The sequence below is a fragment of the Pleurodeles waltl genome, chromosome 4_1, assembly GCF_031143425.1.
Source record: "Pleurodeles waltl isolate 20211129_DDA chromosome 4_1, aPleWal1.hap1.20221129, whole genome shotgun sequence".
NCBI classification, from domain to species: domain Eukaryota; kingdom Metazoa; phylum Chordata; class Amphibia; order Caudata; family Salamandridae; genus Pleurodeles; species Pleurodeles waltl.
Window position 1 is genome coordinate 744,529,116 of NC_090442.1, and position 17,897 is coordinate 744,547,012.

At 44.3% G+C, this 17,897-nt stretch overlaps 1 protein-coding gene across 5 annotated transcripts in view; it reads left to right on the top strand.

Moving 5' to 3' along the window:
* The window catches only part of LOC138288114 (NLR family CARD domain-containing protein 3-like), a 497,028-nt gene that overhangs the window by 101,774 nt on the left and 377,357 nt on the right, over positions 1 to 17,897 (top strand). For all 5 annotated transcript variants that reach the window (XM_069229362.1, XM_069229366.1, XM_069229365.1 and 2 more), the window contains one exon: positions 8,310 to 8,348. In XM_069229362.1, coding sequence (XP_069085463.1) covers positions 8,310 to 8,348 — 39 coding nt within the window. The remainder of the gene's footprint in view (positions 1 to 8,309; positions 8,349 to 17,897) is intronic.

Here is a 17,897-nt window from a genome sequence, read left to right on the forward strand (position 1 = left end):
TCAATTCAATTTAAACTTGATTCGGGCAAGTTATTTAAAAAAGCCCATAAAAGTACAAGCACAAACAGCAAGTTAGAATAAAACCAATAAATAAACATATAATTAAGATACTAAAATTACCTATCATATTTAAAATTTCTAATTTTCAAAACATCTAATAGTGTATCACTTAAAATCCGAAGCTATATCTAGTAACTTGTCTGTTTCTCAATTTAAAATGCATATACCCTTCTAATACCTAAAGCGGTTAGCAAGGAATTTAAAACTGCTGAGCAAATTTCCTGACAACAGTCGCTGAAGGTCATACAACCCTTCTTCATAAGATAAAAAAAACCTTTGTTCAAAAGAATAGGATGCACAAATCTCAGTCTAGGAGAGTAATATAGGGTATAAAACAACATGAAATGCGTAGTCGTTTGCTCTGTTACCCCATCGCAAGGACACAGAGGTAAGGATGCATGCTAATCCGTCAGCACCGGGAAGGTGAACAAATGATGGACTAAATTCAACCGTAATCAAGTGAGATAAAACACATTCGGCTTCATTGACCATGTCAAATGTTGCTCTAAAGTAAATGATGTGGTAATATGCATATACCGTATTACTGAAGACATGCCTAAAACACTTGCTATCTTAAGTTCCTCACTATTTGACAGATAAGACTCAATCACCTTCGCCTTACAACTTGGCATAACAAGTTCTGGGTTTTCAAAGAAGTGCCCACAGCCCACCTTATAAAACACCTTTTTTATTTAGGTAAGCCATGGGATTGATGCCCTGTTGTCCAGTTTCAGGCAAATCTTGTGTAGAGAAGGTGTCCTGCGGCCTACTCCTGATTTGTACCCATAGGAGCAGGGCAGCCAACACAACACAGTCTTCAATATAATCCTCTCCTAATTCCATATGGGTAATAAAACTAGAACTAGTTTCCTTGCCCCGGAATAACCCCAGCACAGTAAGTCCCTACAGTTATACATTTAGTCTTGTACAGCTGGACTATGTCCCGTATCAGCTTTTGCCATAGCTTTCTCAAAAATCTGAATATGGCATCACCTATTACTCTCATTTTTTATGCTCTCAGGGCCACTAACATATCCCAATTCCACTTCTGATTGATTAGGATGCCTAAATAATTAACGTCTGTGTTTTTACAGTTGGGGTTCTCCCCAGGGTAAAAACCCCATGCTTGTGCTTTCCAGGGCCATATAACATTACAAAAGACTTTTGGTCATTTACCTTTAACTTAAGGCCAGTCATAAAATAATAGAATCCTTCCAAGAGTTTTCGCAGGCTAACAGCAGTAAGCGCCAGTAAAACTGTGTTGTCCGCGCACAACAGTACCCAGACAGGCTGATTGCCAATCCTAGGAACGTCATCTGGGCAGCCAATTAAAGCTTTATCTAGGACATTTATCTAAAATAAAAAGATAAAAGACTCTATAATGTGCCTTATATAACGCCCCTGGCTACACTGATCAGGCACACTGGATAAGATCAAGTAATTTATTATCTATGCCTTATCGTTCCATCACATCCCATAGGGCCTCCCTATCGACCATATCAAACACACAGGAGAGATCCATAAAGGCCAAATGTAGGGCCCCACGTTTAGCCATCACATACTTTCCCAAGACAAGAGTAAAATTAAGGGCCTGTTCCGACGTCCTTAATCCAGGACGGAAACTATATTGCACAGGGCTAAAAAAAAATCTCCTCAGCCCAAGATTCTAGTTTATTGAGGATTACTCTGCCCAAAATCTTCAAGAATGAATCAGTTTGCAAAATTGGGCAGTAGGACACAGGCGAGCTTTGATCCCCTGTCTTAAAGATGGGAACAATAATTGATTCTTTTCAGGATGGGATTGGGCCTGCCTTGATTGCAGCCCTCAGGACACCAGTGGGGCCCGGAGATCTATTGCTGAATTAAACAGATCAACTGGAACCCCATCGGGCCTGGTGCCTTGCCCGAGGTTGTGCCTGTTACTGCATCGGTAGCCGGGGTTAGATCCATGAGATCCACCACTCAACTATCCTCCCATGCTTGTATATCAACCTCTTTTATGTCAGGTTCCCTGTTTCCATGGGTAAATATTTTTGTAAAATGGTTAACGCAGTCCGGCTCGGGATATGACACATGATCTCGCTTGGTTCACTGTCTGCAAAAAAGGGGTTGTTTACTATGTTCCAAAACAGCCTATTATCTTTTAATTTGGCTGCTTTGCATAAATCTTCCCATGTTCTCGTTCTAAGTTCTGCCTTTCTCTGCATGAAGGCCTGTTTATATTTAGTTCGTGCTATTCTGACCCTTTCCATATCTCAGGGAATACTAATAGTAGTCACATTAAGTGCCTGAACGGGGATGGTACAATCATGGGAAAAACAAGAGTGAGCGGGGTGTCTCATTGGGGGGATTTTTTGCAATTAGCCCTTTTGAAACTACCTTACACAAATCTACAGGGGCTCATCTAAAGGGGAGAGGCCTCCCAAGATATCTCCACAGTTTTTGGAAACCAGGTTCCTCAGAAATGTTACCGGGTTTATCGCTTCCCATCAAAGCCATACCCCCCTTATTCGCTGAATAGGAAACTGAAGCCATTTGCTACTGAGATGTGTAATTGCCAATTTGAAATGCTAAGGGTAATGAAATAGCATAGAGATCACTAAATGGGAGAGCAAGCACTTCAAAGCGCACAAGCCGTTTGGCTAGGTCTCTTGATAATAAAACAAAATCTATTGTTGTGCCTCTTCCCCTGCCTGTAAAGGTAAGTAAGTTAGCCATTTGAAACCTCCGAAGAGAATGTTAAATTTAGAGATATTATTAGGCAGTATTTGGCATTTAGTGAAATAATAGAGCTGGGAGCATTGCTTCAACTAATATGGAGTGGATGAGAATTAAAACAATTTAAATAAAAATGAACTAAAAATACACTGGGCTGGCCGGGTAAACATAACTTTAAAATTTGGTAACAAGGCTTCAACTCCATACCTTTCACTTTCAATGAGTCAAGGGAACTCGTTACAAAAAACGCTAATCCCCCCTTTGCCCTCCCAGCAACGGCTGGGATAGCAGTCGAACCATAGGATCTAAATCCATTTTAGCTATGTTCTCTAGAGCCCATGTTTCCTGGCAACAAAAAATATCATATCCGCTTATAAAAGATAACCATTTCTTGTCGTTCAGCTTACCACGGATCCCTGCGATATTCCAGGATGAAATGGAAAGTCCCTGGCTACTCATATTCAATATTGAAATATTCGAGATATCAGTGGAACAAACATAGCCCTGACTCCTCATATTAGCTATTGACGAACTGGGATTTTCTCTGGAACCCGATTGAAAAGGTGTGGGAAGATCATATAAACCAGTGCCTGTGTCTGGGTTGCTATTCAGCATAGTGGAAAGTTAAACAGAACACGTTGGAGGGATGCGGCAAGAACACGTTGTCCCATAGCATTATCTTGCTTATTGTGAGGCCCATAGGTTCCCTCTTGAAGGAGTCAATCATTGGTATCTAAGTCGCTCAATATAGAGAAGTTATTTGTCAGTAAAAGCTGTGAAACCTGCTGACTGCTTCGGGTCCTGAAATGTTGACTGACTCTTGCTTTGGGCAGGACTGGTTGCAGATGTCTATAAAAAAAAACAGTGGCAAGATTAGCATAGGCTCAGATTTTATAATACCTGCCCTCACCTGTGACAAGATTTCCCCAACTAGTACAGGTGTACAGAAATTTTCAATCACTGTATCTCCTGGGTACGTTTTCTCTAGCAGGCCAAACACCACCAGAGGTGGGAGCTGCATCTTCCAAAGTGACCTCAGGATCTCTAATACTTAAGTTGACAGGGACACAATTTTTCTGTATTGAAGGTTAACAAGAGCAATTGTGGGGGGTCCATTATCCACGGGAGTATCAGAATATGGTTTAGTACATATAAGGGGTTCTGATGTTAAAACCATCTCTCCCACCCTTTCCGCCCCTTCGCGGACATTCAATACCTGACTCAAATTCTCTTCTATCTTTACTAGGCGGTCACCAATTGAGCTCAGTTTGCAGTCCAGCAATTCATAAAGTGAAACTTCACGCAATCAAAAAAGTCTCCTGGAGGGGAATTTATTTGTACCAAAGGTTGCTGGCCGCCTGCTTCCTGTGTCTCCCATTTCTTGTTCAAAGCCACTTGAACAGTCCTTTCACTCCGTTTGGATGGCTTCTCTTCACTGTTTTCATTCTTCACAGAACTTAAAGTGGGGACGATGGGCAATCTACCTGCATAGTCACAATCCTGCTGTTGTGAGGGGGCTAACACTCCATCACCCACAATATTATCCTCATTGTACCCCTGCAACTCAATGCTGGGGGTGGATCCAGACATTGAATTTAGGCTGTTCCCGTTGCCAGCAGTACTGCTTCTACTTAGTGCTACTGAAGTTGATGGCCCAGTCATCCGTCCATGGTGGTGAGCGGTGCTGGCGGGCTTTGGTTCCTGAAGCCTTCGTAGATGTCCTGGATCTTATGGTGAAAAAAGGTGGCGAGGTCGTCGCAGAGGTCTTGAGAGGGAGGGATGGATGAGGTGTCTGCCCCGGGGTTTGTGAACTCTTTGACAATGGCGAAGAGCTCTTTTCTGTTGTGGGTGCTGGTGTTCAGGTGTGCTTGAAAAGCGGCTTTTTTGGCGGTTCTGATGTTCTGGTGGTGCGTGGTGACTGCTATTTTGTCGGCTCTGCGGTCATCAGTGATTTATTGAGCCCCCATTTATGTTCCAATTGTCTGTAGGTGGGATTGGATTACTTTAGGTCTGGTGTAAACCATTTGAGTGTTTTGCTCTGTCGATTCCCTGCTGATTTCCTTAGGGGGCTACGAGGTCAGCACAGTTTGAGAGCTATTGGTGTAGTTTGGCTGCAGCTTCATTAGCATCCGTTGCATCCGGTGGGAGGGAGTGGTTGAGAGCGTTGGTGAGCTGTGCTTCTGTGACTTTGCCCCATTGTCTGCTGGGGGTATGGGGGATGTGGTGGTGCGTGGTGTTCTTTGTGTAGGTAATGTGGATGCACTTGTGGTCGGTCCAATAGTGTTCAGAGGCGTGGGAGATGGTGGTGATGTCCCTGTGCTTGGTGCAGGAACATGGGGTGGTCCTTGGAGGGTGTTGGAGCAGGCGTGGCAAGACAAAGGTCCATGGGTGTTCCTGGGTTCGGCTTGATGGCAGGCTGCGGATCTTCCTGGGTTGATGGTGCGTAGAATGCTGGCGTTGAACCGGTGAACGGGGTGAGAACCGGGGTCTGTGGTGCTGAGCACGATCAAGGCACGGACGGGCGCAGATGGGCTTGCCTTTGGCGTGCCTTAGGTGCACATCTGCTGCGCAGCCACCATTGAAGGGGATGAAGGTGAGGGGTCCAGTCAGCAGGGAGGCAAGAGGGCAGAAAAAGCACTTTGCGGGGGGATGGGTGCGGTGCCGCAGGGGCAGCAGCGGCGCGGGAGGGAGAGGGTAACAGAAGAGACAGAAAAATAAGAGAAGAGCCAAATTTTTTTAAAAATAAAATTGGAGGAAAAACAGAGGTAAAAGGCAGAAGTATAAAAGCAGGAGTAAGGAGAGACAGAAGATACCTACTTGTAGATGGCCACTAGGCCACCAGGGATGAGGCGCAGGCAGGAGCCTGCGGGTGGAGGAGGGCCTTGAACTGAGAGTCAGGCAGGCTCTCAGTTCGTTCCCAAGGCAGAGGCAGCAGCAGCAGGAGGAGGAGCTGGGCAGGGCAACAGACACTGACCAGGAGGTCAGTGGTGTTCCCGCTCACAGCGCTGCGGCTGCCATTAAGAAGAGGAGGGAGGCGGAGGGTCCGGTCAGCTGGGAGGCGGAAAAGCGTTTTGCACGGAGAGGAAGGGGTGGGGCAGCAGGGGCAGCAGCGGCGCAGGAGGGAGAGGGTAACAGAAGAGACAGAAAAATAAGAGAAGAGACAGAAAAAAGAAAAAGTAAAAACAGAGGTAAAAGGCAGAAGTATAAAAGCAGGAGTAAGGAGAGACAGAGAGAGACAGAAGATACGTACTTGTAGATGGCCACTAGGCCACCAGGATGAGGTGCAGCAGGAGCCTGCGGGTGGACGAGGGCCTCGAACTGAGAGTCAGGCAGGCTCTCAGTTCGTTCCCAAGGCAGTAGCAGCAGCAGGAGTGGGGGGGTTGCAACAGATGCTGACATTCGTTCATGATTATTTGCTGTTATTAAAACCAATAAAGAAGTAACAAAAAACACTGTTGGGATGTCACATGAGGAAATGCTCACATTCCATGTTTCTGCCTCTTTGTCTGGATCTTCATAGACCAAAGCTCCGTTGCAGAATGGAGGTTTCATTCACAATCTGCTACCGTTCTGAGGTGTCCACAGACGTGAGGGAGGCAGGAGAACGTGTTTGTTCCTGTACCTCCGCCAACCGCCTTGGCCTGTGTCAGCCCAGGGCTCTGAAGACCTGCGCTGAGAGAGGAAATTAAACCGTGCCGACAGGTGGCTCTCAGAGAGTCACTGTCTGCTTGGCGCTGGCTCTCTGCTCCCAGTGTGTGAGCAGGGAGCACAGCTTTCGGGAGGGACCGGGAGGAATTGCACAGAAGGTAGAGTAGTTGGGTTGCAGGAGGCTAGGTATTTTATTTCAGTTGGTTTGGCATGCAGAGGGTGATCGGGTGTGTAGCATGAGGCCAGGTATTTTTTTTTTTTCATTTGGGACTGGTAGCTAAAAAATGGTAGGGTGGGGGCCAGTAGCCCAGAGTTTTTCATAATTGTTTTTCAGGTCCCCCGTTACTCATCTGTCCAAGTATATATTGCAAGCTGGAGCAGATGATTTGGGGCTAAATGCAACATAAAATGATAAATATGTAAAATTATGTAAATTGCAGGGATGTTCTTTATCTCGGTTGACAGCGGCACCGTAGACATTTCGAGCTTCGCTCTCTTTGTGTATTTGATGTCGGTCAAAAACCCTTGGTAACAAACAGAACAACATCTCCGTAATTTAGTAACCCATTTAAAATTCCATATGTATATTGGGACGGCTTGCACCGATTTTATGAAGTTATCCCTTGATAAAGAAAAGGCAAAGTGGGATATTGTGCCTACTGTGTGTTTACAGAAATCTGTGATGCATTTATTTGTTACTTAACCGATGTAACCCAAATATGACCTTCAGATGTCTTCCTAGCCAGGAGACAAGGAATAGATAAAACACAATGGCACCCGTAAGAAAGACAGATGATCTTCTTGCACAAACCCTACTTTTCGAGTCAAAGCCATTTCCTCTTAGACTGTGCCCTGACAGTACTACTCTTGATGCTTTCCAGATATCCAGATTACCGCTTTTACATGCACATGACAATATAGACGAGTGCTCAGAAATCAAGAAACTAGGCAGAGTGATCCAGAGCAATTTAAGAGGCCCAACCACCAGATGTGAAGATCTGTAAATAGGACTGAAATGTGCCATTAGGGAATTCCAGGAATCTTGGAGAGAAAGACTTTGTCAAGTCTGCCGGACAAGTACAAAGGGCCTGAATTAGACATTGGCGCATGGTCAACTGTCACATACAATGAAATGTACGTGTTATGATAGTTGGAGACTGAAAGGTCAACGAATTTACTACCACAACTTTGAACTTTAAGGTCTTACAAGCCCCTCCCTAAGGAAACCATATAACAATGAGGAAAAAATAGTTGGGTGTTTCCCAGACTGCCACAGGATCACTGTTGGGACTATTACTTGATGTTGGTCAGGTAAGTTTGACAGCAGGATAGTGCGTCTGTTGTTGACCCTGAATTGCATTATTTTATTGTTTATTGTTGTCAAACAAATCACTAATTAGGTTGTTATACATCAAAGTACTCCATTTGTAATTTATTTTGTGTCATTCATAATTTGATTGTATGCATTATTTGTTGCAATTCTTTTCTACTGCACGCAAGGTACTTTAGTGGGTGATGATGTTCTTAGCTTATCCCAAAAAACAAGTAAATAAGACTGATTTTTTTCTTTTGGGAGACATTGTGTACTGTAACCTTTTTAATCAATGTATATATCTTTAGATGACAGTTTCTATTGCAGGCGATAGTACATTAGCACGACTATAGGCCCATATTATTATAAATAGAGACCATTTACCAATTATTTGAGAAAAGTGATACCAGCTATGTGACTTGTGATAGAGACATAAGGAATTATATGCATTTATAATAAGCATGTTCAGCTAACTGTGAATACGACTTTATGTAAATATATATATATATTTGGGTAAGAGGTGACATTAATTTGATGCATTTTAATTAGTATTTCTTTCATTTTTCAACAGATAAAGATGCTTTGACGGCCAGCCCCCCTGATTTATATGGTATTATTTGCTTTCGTTTTTTTATGCAACTATTTTGGCCTTAATGTATTGATGATCAATGTTCTTAAAAAGAGCTGCCCTTAGCGAGAAAGGGCCTTAGAGAGAGCTGCCCGTGGGAGTCTTTTCTTGAGTGTAGGCAGTCTTTGGTGTGAAGTGGCCTGAGTGAGAGCCACCCCTCCTTAGACAAACTGTGAGTTTAATTTATATTTCCCATTCCTTTCCCACTATGAACTGCACCATTTATGTTGTATACTTTTTGAAAATTGTAGCTTAATCAATGATATGGACTGCTATCGATAAGACCTCTGAGGATCGAATTGCAATTCCTTGAATGCTGATGATACTGTAGTTGAGCAGTGCTAGGATCTTTAGGTCAAAGTGACTTGAGGGGGCCTGAAATTATTCAGGGAGATGAGATTCAGGTTTTCTGGCAAAATGTTGTGAAAAGGTGGACCCACCCATGAGACAGATATTTAGAGGACAGAGGCGCATATCGAGAATGAGAGTTCTCAATATGCACCAGGGCGTGCAGAGGAGCATTGCGAGATTGCAAATGGTGGAATAGGGGTTAGCATTTGTTAGGTGGGCTACAAGCATGTTTGTCAGCGGGAAGCAGTTTCTATGATGTTGACTATAAATTGCTGCAGTGTTGTGGATAGTGGAGATTCGGTAGTCGCCTGTTTTTGGGGTGAAGTCTTAAGGAAAAAATAAGCAGTGCTTCAAAGAGCCAAGGCTGTAACAAGGGAAGGTGGAGAGGTCGTAGACAATTGTGGTAGGGGTTGTGTGGTGTGAGTGGGGAGAGAAATGTGGTTGGTGTGATTTGGCATTTCGAATTCTTGGGAATGATTGAATAGCATGTTGTTGTTTCTCTTAATGTCATGTTGAAAAGCAGTTGATAGGGAAACTGTTCTGAAATTGTTCCTCGAATAGACTTTTCTTATAGTTTGTATCATGTGTAGGTGAAGAAGTGTACAGGGGAACCTAAGACATTAGAGGAGGTAACCGAGCATGTGCCTCCTCTGCCTTGAAAAAAGCAAGAATTTGTCTAAAGGTGTAAAAGGGGATGTATTAAGTTTAGTCCCATTGGCTGTAAGCAAATGGCAGAGTGAGGAGGTCTTCACTTTTTTGATACAGGTCAGACAGCTCAGTCCCACAGTATACTGTTTTACAATGAAATTCGAGGCCGATTGCTGCTGAACAGTATGATGCAACAAATGTGGACGATTTCAAGCATAATCCATCTTTGTCCTTAAGTGTTTTTGTAAAATGTCACACGCCCAATGGCAGAGTGCCCCAAAAGGCCTCTACCAAAAAAACGGAGAGATCTTTCAGACACAAACTGACACAATATAAAGCAACAGCAACAACAATAAATTTCGACCACTCACTAAAATGTAATCTGTATCTTGGAGATGTGGAATATATTAGTTTTGTTTAACTCCTTCGCTGCCAGGCCTTTTTCACCTGAGGTGCCAGAGTTTTTTTTGGCTATTTGGGGCAGTTCGAGCATAGGCCCTCATAACTTTTTGTCCACATTAACTACGCCAAATTTGTGTACTTTTTCCCAATATCCTAGCGATTCTAGAGGTACCCAGAGTTTGTGGGTTCCCCTGAAGGACGCCAAGAAATTAGCCAAAATACAGCGAAAAATGTGTTTAAAAAAAAACAAATGGGAAAAAAGGGCTGCAGAAGAAGGCTCGTGCTTTTTTCCATTAAAATGGCATTAACAAAGGGTTTGCGCGCTAAAATTGCCATCTTCACAGCTTTCAGGAACAGGCAGACTTGAATCAGAAAAAACACATTTTTTCAACACAATTTTGGCATTTTACTGGGACATACCCCATTTGTACTATTTTTTGTGCTTTTAGCCTCCTTCCAGTTAGTGACAGAAATGGGTGTGAAACTAATGCTAGATCCTAGACAGCTAAATATTTCTAAAATGTAGACAAAATTCTGAATTCAGCAAGAGGTCATTTGTGTATACGGTTTTCCCCGGTTTTTACACAGAAAATAACAGCTGAGATAAAACAATATTGAAATTGAGGTAAAAACCAGCCATTTTTCTCCACGTTTTGCTCTGTAACTTTTCCTGCAGTGTCAGATTTTCAAAAGTAATATACCGTTACATCTGCTGGACTCTTCTGGTTGCGGGGATATATAGGACTTGTAGGTTCATCAAGAACCCTAGGTACACATAGCCAATAAAGGAGCTGCACACCTTGCAATGGGTTGTCATTGTATACTGGGTATACATCAATTTATTTGGTGAAATATAAAAAGTGAAAAATAGGTATCAAGGAAACCTTTGTAGTTCCAAAATGGGCACAAGATGAGGTGTTGAGAAGCAGTGGTTATTTGCACATCTCTGAATACTGGGGTCCCCACACTAGCATGTGAATTACGGGGGATTTCGCAAATAGACGTCTTTTTAACACACTGTCGTACATTTGGAAGGAAAAAAAGTAGAGAAAGATAAGGGGCAATAACACTTGTTCTAATATTCTGTGTTCCCCCAAGTCTCCCCATACAAATGGTCCCTCACTTGCGTGGGTAGGCCTAATGTTTGTGACAGGAAACGCAACAATGACACATCACATTCATACATTGAAATCTGACATGTTTTTTGGAAAGTGCCTAGCTGTGGATTTTGGCTTTTAGCTCATCCGGCACCTAGGCAAACCTACCAAACCTATACATTTTTGAAAACTAGACACCTAGGGGTATTCATAATTGGGTAACTTGTGGGGCTCCCCCAAGGTTCTGTTACCCAGAATCCTTTGCAAACCTCAAAATTTGGCAAAAAAACACTTATTCCTCACATTTCGGTGACAGAAAATTCTGGAATCTGAGAGGAGCCACTAATTTCCTTCCCCCCAGCATTCCCCCAAGTCTCCCGATAAACATGTTACCTCACTTGTGTGGCTAGGCCTAGTGCCCGTGACAGGAAGTGCCCCAAAACGCAACCTGGACACATCTCATTTTCCCAAAGAAAACTGACCTACTTTTTACCACAGGCCTAGCTGTGGATTGTGGCCTCTAGCTCAGCCGGAAAACCTAGCAAACCTGGACATTTCTGAAAACTAGACACCTAGAGGAACCCAGGATGGGGTAACTTGTGGTGCTCTCACCAGGTTCTGTTACCCAGAATCCTTAGCACACCTCAACATTTGGCAAAAAGACACTTTTTCCTCACATTTCGGTGCTACAAAGTTCTGGAATCTGAGGGGAGCCACAAACTTCCACCTACCCAGCGTTTCCCCAGGTCTCCCGATACAAATGGTACCTCACTCATGTGGGTAGGCCTAGTGCCTGCGACAGAAAATGCCCCAAAACACTATGTGGACACATCACATTTATCATATACAAAACTACCTGCTTTTGCAGGGGGAGGGGGCACCTGCGTTTTAGGTCCTGGCCTCAGCAGCCATCTAGGGAAACCTACCAAACCTAAACGTTTCTGAAAACTAGACACCCAAGGGAGTCCAGGTAGGTGTGACGTGCGTGGATCCCCCAGTGTTTTCTTACCCAGAATCCTCAGCAAACCTCAAATTTAGATTAAAAAAATCAAAATTTTCCCACATTTCTGTGTTGGATCATAGCACCAGCACAAATTTCCTACCACCCAATGTTCCCTTCAGTCTCCCGGTAAAAATGATACCTCACTTGTGTAGGTGGGCCAAGTGCCTGTGATCGGGAAGAGCCAAAAACATGTCAAGAATGAGGGGGAACCAAGGCGGGTCCAAAAGGACAGTTTGAAAAAAAAAGTTTTTATGCTGACAAGTGGGACAGAATTTTTATCGGTATAGATGCGACAATGCTGGGTGGTAGGAATTTTGTGGATTCCTGCAGATTCTGGAAGGTTCCATCACAAAAATGTGGGATAAATGTTTGATTTCCAGCAAAGTTGGAGGTTTACAGGGCATTGTGGGTAAGAAAATGGTGCGGGGTGCATGTGAAGCACACCACCCTGGAGTCACATAGATGTTTAATTTTCAGATGTGTCTAGGTCTCGTAGATTTTTCTACATGGCAGCGCCCCAAAGTCCAAAAAGTGCAGCCCTCACCATTCCAAGTGGGATGATTTTGAGAGTTAGACAAGCTCTCTTGGCCGAAATGTAAAACCAAAACGCAAAATAATCAAATGTCCTCTTGCTTTCCGTGGGATAAGATGTTTTAGTGTGCGCTGAATGAGCTGAAAGACTGTTACCCCCTTCAGTTGGGGCGGGGCATTACCATACCCATACTGGTTGGTAGCCACCACCCCACTATTTTTTTTATTTTATTCCTTTGCATCTAGTAGGCTTTCTTCCCCCCCGGAGTGGACCAGGGGTAATTTCCCCATCTGCCTACCGGTGGGCAGAACAACTTTGTCCCCATTTATGTAGGGTGGGGGTATGGCTATACCCCCACCTTCTTTTAAAAAAAAACAAATTCCTGGTCTCTGGTGGGCTTTCTGCCCCCTTTGGGGGTAGATTGGCCTTACAAAAATAGGCAGATCGGGGGGGCAGAAATGGGCAACAGTAATGTGCCCCCATGGGGAGTGACCCTTGCCCAAGAGGCTGCCCACCAAACAAAACACACACACACACACCAATCCCTGGTGCCTAAGGGGTTTCTGCCCCCCTATAGGCAGATTGGCCATAGAGAAATAGGCTGATCATCCCCCAAGGGGGGCAGAAATGGCCTAAAATAAATTTGCCCCCCAGGGGGGCGACCCTTGCGTGAAATTGTCGTGTAAACAAAACATCCCTGGTGTCTAGTGGTTTTTGCACTCCTTGGGGGCAGATTGGCCCAATACAGATAGGGTCGCTCCCCACATGTGTAAAAGGAAAAAAAAAATTATACCTGGTGTCGGCCTAAATAAAATAGGCCGATCTGCCTCAGGCGGCAAAGGGGCCTCTCCCCTTATACATAAACAAAAAACAACAAAGATCCTTGGTGTCTAGTGAGCATTTCTGCAGCCCGATCGCTTCACAATCGTGTTGCAGAAATGTTCAGAGACATCAAAGGAAAGGAAAGGTCTTTCCTTTCCTTTGATGCCTCTCCCGCCCCAGTCTGTGATCGAAAGAGAAATGCTTTTGCATTTCTCATCCGATCCACGCTGGAAGCTGAGCTTCAAGCACAATGGGGGCGGCCTATGATGAGAGCAGCAAGCGATCGCTCTCTGACGCCATCAGACGTCACTGGGGAGCTCGGGTGGGAGTGGAAGGGCTAGCAATTTCCTTTCTATCCCTGCCAGTGGGAGGGGGGTACGAGGCCCTCGGGGGAGCGCTAGCGCTTCCCCCAAGGGCCCAAACTAAAACGAGGTCTGTAAGAGGACGAGACCACCTCGTCCTGGGCACCCGAGGGGTTAAAGCAGCTTGAAATCATTATTTTATGCATCTTTCATATGTATTAAGCCAAATTATTTATTACAGATCTCTGTAAATACACAGTAGGCACAATAACAATAGGTATCCTTGACCTTGATGCCTTCCTTCGCTAATCATGAGCTAAGGTCATGCCTCAACATCGTCACAATGTACAGTGCAACTCATTGAAAAAGTATTAAGTGGAAAAAACATTCTCCATAGTACTCCCTCAAAAGTAAAGACGGTGAAAAAGTTATCATGGGTTTAAGCACCCATCCCGTACTTTGTACCAAACTATACTACGGTAGGAATTAAAATAGTAGATTAACCCAATTCAACAGTGGGCCAGACATGAATTTTGCTGGGTTTAGTGTTCTAAAACAGATCAACAATTTTGTAGAGAGATATTTTTAAGGTTGAGATAGTGTCTATATTTTAGCGTAAAGATTTATTCACACATTACCTTTTCAGATGTACTGCTTTGTTATGTATAGGTCTCCCACAGAGTCATTAGCGTGAATGACTATATTCTAAATCCAATAATTTACTGCTATTCGCAACGTAGCACTAGTAGATAACAGAAGTTGTTAACCACTGCTGCTTCGTCATAAAGAAATTCTAGACTTTTCTCCCTGGTCTCTCTCAGAGCCTGTCAAAGCAGTGCTGGAGACCAGTAAGCACAGCTTCTAGAGGAAAGGGAAGGCTGAAAGGGTGGTGAGTGGTAGGAGGCCTACTATTTTTTAAAATTTGGGACAGGGAGCAGAGACCATGGTATGTATTGTTTCCCCATTACCTAGATGTTGAAAGCAGGGGCATATGATTTTGGGAGCCCCGCATATAAAATTAGAGATGGGTATAAAGTGAATTTTGGGGATATTTTTCACTTCAGGGTTCTAGGTGACATTGGAGGCGACTCGAGCTTCACTCGTGTATATGCACTTGATGTCACTCAGAACCCCTTGTTAAACAACATCCCCACAATTCACTATTATCCATCTACAATTCTATATGTTGATTATGCCTTCCATCAAAAGGCTTTATTATGATAATTTAGATCACAATCTTGTTATTCACGGCAGCTATATCACCAAGGTGGTTAACCGCTTGGGTGATGTCACCAAGGGAAAGTGCTTGTGGCCCCTTTGCTCTGCCTCCTTGTCCAGGCTTCTCCAGGGTCTCCACAGACCTAAGGGAGGTGAGAGAATGAAGCCAGTACTGTTCCCCCACCAACCTTTTACTCCCCTGTCAATGCTGGTCTCTGAACACTCACAGAGCCACAGTCAGCATGGTGCTGGATCTCTGCTCTCAGAATGAGAGTGGGGAGCACAGGTTTTTTGCTGGGAGGTTGTAGAAGTGTGCAGACAGTTAGTGGTAGGAGATGAAGGGCCTGATTAGGAGTTTGGCAGAGGGGATACTCCATCACAAACATGATGAATATCCTATCGATCATATTACAAGTTCCATAGGCTATAATAGAATTGTAATAAGATGGACGGCATATCCATCACGTTTGTGATGGAGTAACCCCTCCGCCAAACTCTAAATCAGGGCCTAAGTAGTTTTTTAGTTGGTTGGGATGGAGTGGGTGGGTGGCAGGAGGTTATGTACTTGTTATTGTGTTTGGTGGAGGGGAATGATATCTTGAGGGTGGTGGGCTGGGTGGGAGGAGGCCAGCTTTTTTTCAAAGAACACTTTAGGAGGCCAGCTTTTTAGACTTTTTTATTGGTTCCCCTGTTACTTATCTGCCCTTGTGTATTTGTTGGAAACTAGTGCACATGATTTGAGGAGCCATATACAACATAAAATTAGAGATCAGTAAAATTATGGAAACTACTGAGATATTTTTCTCTTTGGGATTGAAAGTGACATCATAGATACCCATTTATAGTTCTACATGTGTATTGAGATGGCTTGCACATGAAATTCGCCATTCATAAACAAATTATGGGGTATTGTACCTACTTAGTGAATTCAGAAATCATCCCAATTAAATTTGCAGAAGTCTATATGCATGCCCTTCCTAGCCAGGAGAGAAGCAAAACATAACACATTATGTAAACTGTAAGAAAGACAGATGATATTCCTGACAAGACCTACTGTTTGAATCACAGCAAAGTCCTCTTATATTGGTCTCTGATAATACCCCTCCTTGAGACTTTCGAGATTAGCTTTTTTACATGCACAAGAGTACATAGTGACGTCCTCTGTAATCAGGAAACTATGCTTCGTGATAGAGCGCAGAGATGATGAAGGCTACGTAAGTGGCCCAGCCTTCCAATGTAAACGTCTTTAAATAGAAATTAAGGGCCTCTTTACTATCTTGGCGGTCTTTAGGCAAGATCGCCGTAGTGGCGACTGTTAAAAGACTGCCACGATGGAGGTCATTTGACTGCTATATTACAACCCACACCATGAAGACCGCCAACAAACAACCAAATATCCAAATCCGTCAGGACACTGGTGAGTGGGAAAGAGGCGATCCCACCACCAGCACCACCAGCCCAAAACAAATCCGCCCACCAGATTACGACTCACAGATCAGCACAGCGGTACTTCCATGGAGGTAAAACATTGGCTGTGCGAGCTGCTGCGGTCAGAAATCACCACTGACAGAATACAACACCAGATTGGACAGTTTGAAGATAGAGCCACAACTGTTTGAAGCACAGGTCCAGGAAAAGCAATTGCCAGGAAAATTGAGTTATGGCAAAGAATAGTTGACAGGATCAACTCATTGGGCAGCCATCCACGCACAAGGGATGACATGAAGAAGAGGTGGAACGACCTGTGGGGGAAAGTGCGTTCCATGGCATCCAGGCACCAAATAGCCATGTGAAGACTGGCAGTGAGCCCTCACCTCCTCCTCTACAGTTCACATCCTAGGAGGAGAAAGTCTTGGAGATACTGCATCCTGAGGGCCTGACTGGAATAACTAGGGGACTGGAGTCTGGTAAGTACCCACTATATCCATGTTGCACAATTTTTGGGTCCTGCATGCTTCCTCCTCACCCAAATACCCCATAGTTCACTGAATGTCCCACTACATCTACCTGCCAATCTCCCAATGCCCTGCTCCTGCATGCCACACCACCACATATCCCTGTTGCCCACACAGCCCTTGACAAGGGCTGGGACACCACAACCTAATCCTATCATCACGACTCCCGCTATGCACCAACCAATCAATGCGATTACCTGCAATGTGCACTTAACGTCACATTTCATGCATGTATGACTATTGTACTAGCTACACCAACTAGAATGTACAACTGAGGACCAATACATGGTAATGACAGCAATGCAATGTCACACCACAATGGGAAGCAAGGCAAAACACAGCAACAGCCCTGTAACTATTCCAAATGGACACTGATCCATATCCCCAAGCCTGTAAAGCACTGACCATGGGTAGGAAAATAAGATACCAAACTCCATGCACATTTACAATATCCAGATACAAGAGTATTAGCTTTGTATACCCACATATGCTGTTCCCTGTGGGACATCATGGTGCAATGTACAACCATATTGTGTGACAACTACCAAGCCTGACTGCTCACCAGGTAGCAGAGTCTATTAGTCATGTCAAGTATCAGATAGTAACAGAAACCTATCAGCAGTGCCATATGTACAAATCATTGATCACAGCACACACCATGGAGTATGGCCCTCCTGTCACAGACTTCTATGTACCACCAAGCTATGCTATGCAACAACTGTCATTGTCATTGCTGGGAATCATACTAAGCCATGTCTGTATCATACAAAGAGGGTACCAAACACACTATCTAAACTGTACTTTGTGTCTCACTCCATCCACAGGTAGCCCAGCCATTGCCACCATTGAGAGGATACCAGACACTGTTAGCCCTCCCCAGGATGAAGACCCCAATGAGGACAACACGCCTGGATGTGTGGACAGTGACAACCTACTTGGCCCATCCAGGACATCTGGTCAGTCGACAACTCCCACCCACATCATTCCACCTGACCCAGTTGCTCAGACATCCCAGCCAAGCAAGCTGGCCCAAAACTGTGTCCCAAGGACTGTACAATCTATTGTGTGCACCACAGTACAGGGACCTGAGTCAGACCTTCACACCCCAGACAATGATGGTCCTGCTAACACTGAAAGTGGGCACACTGTGCCGGGGCACAGGCACCTGCAGACAGGGTGCCTGGGAGTGATGCTGTGGGCC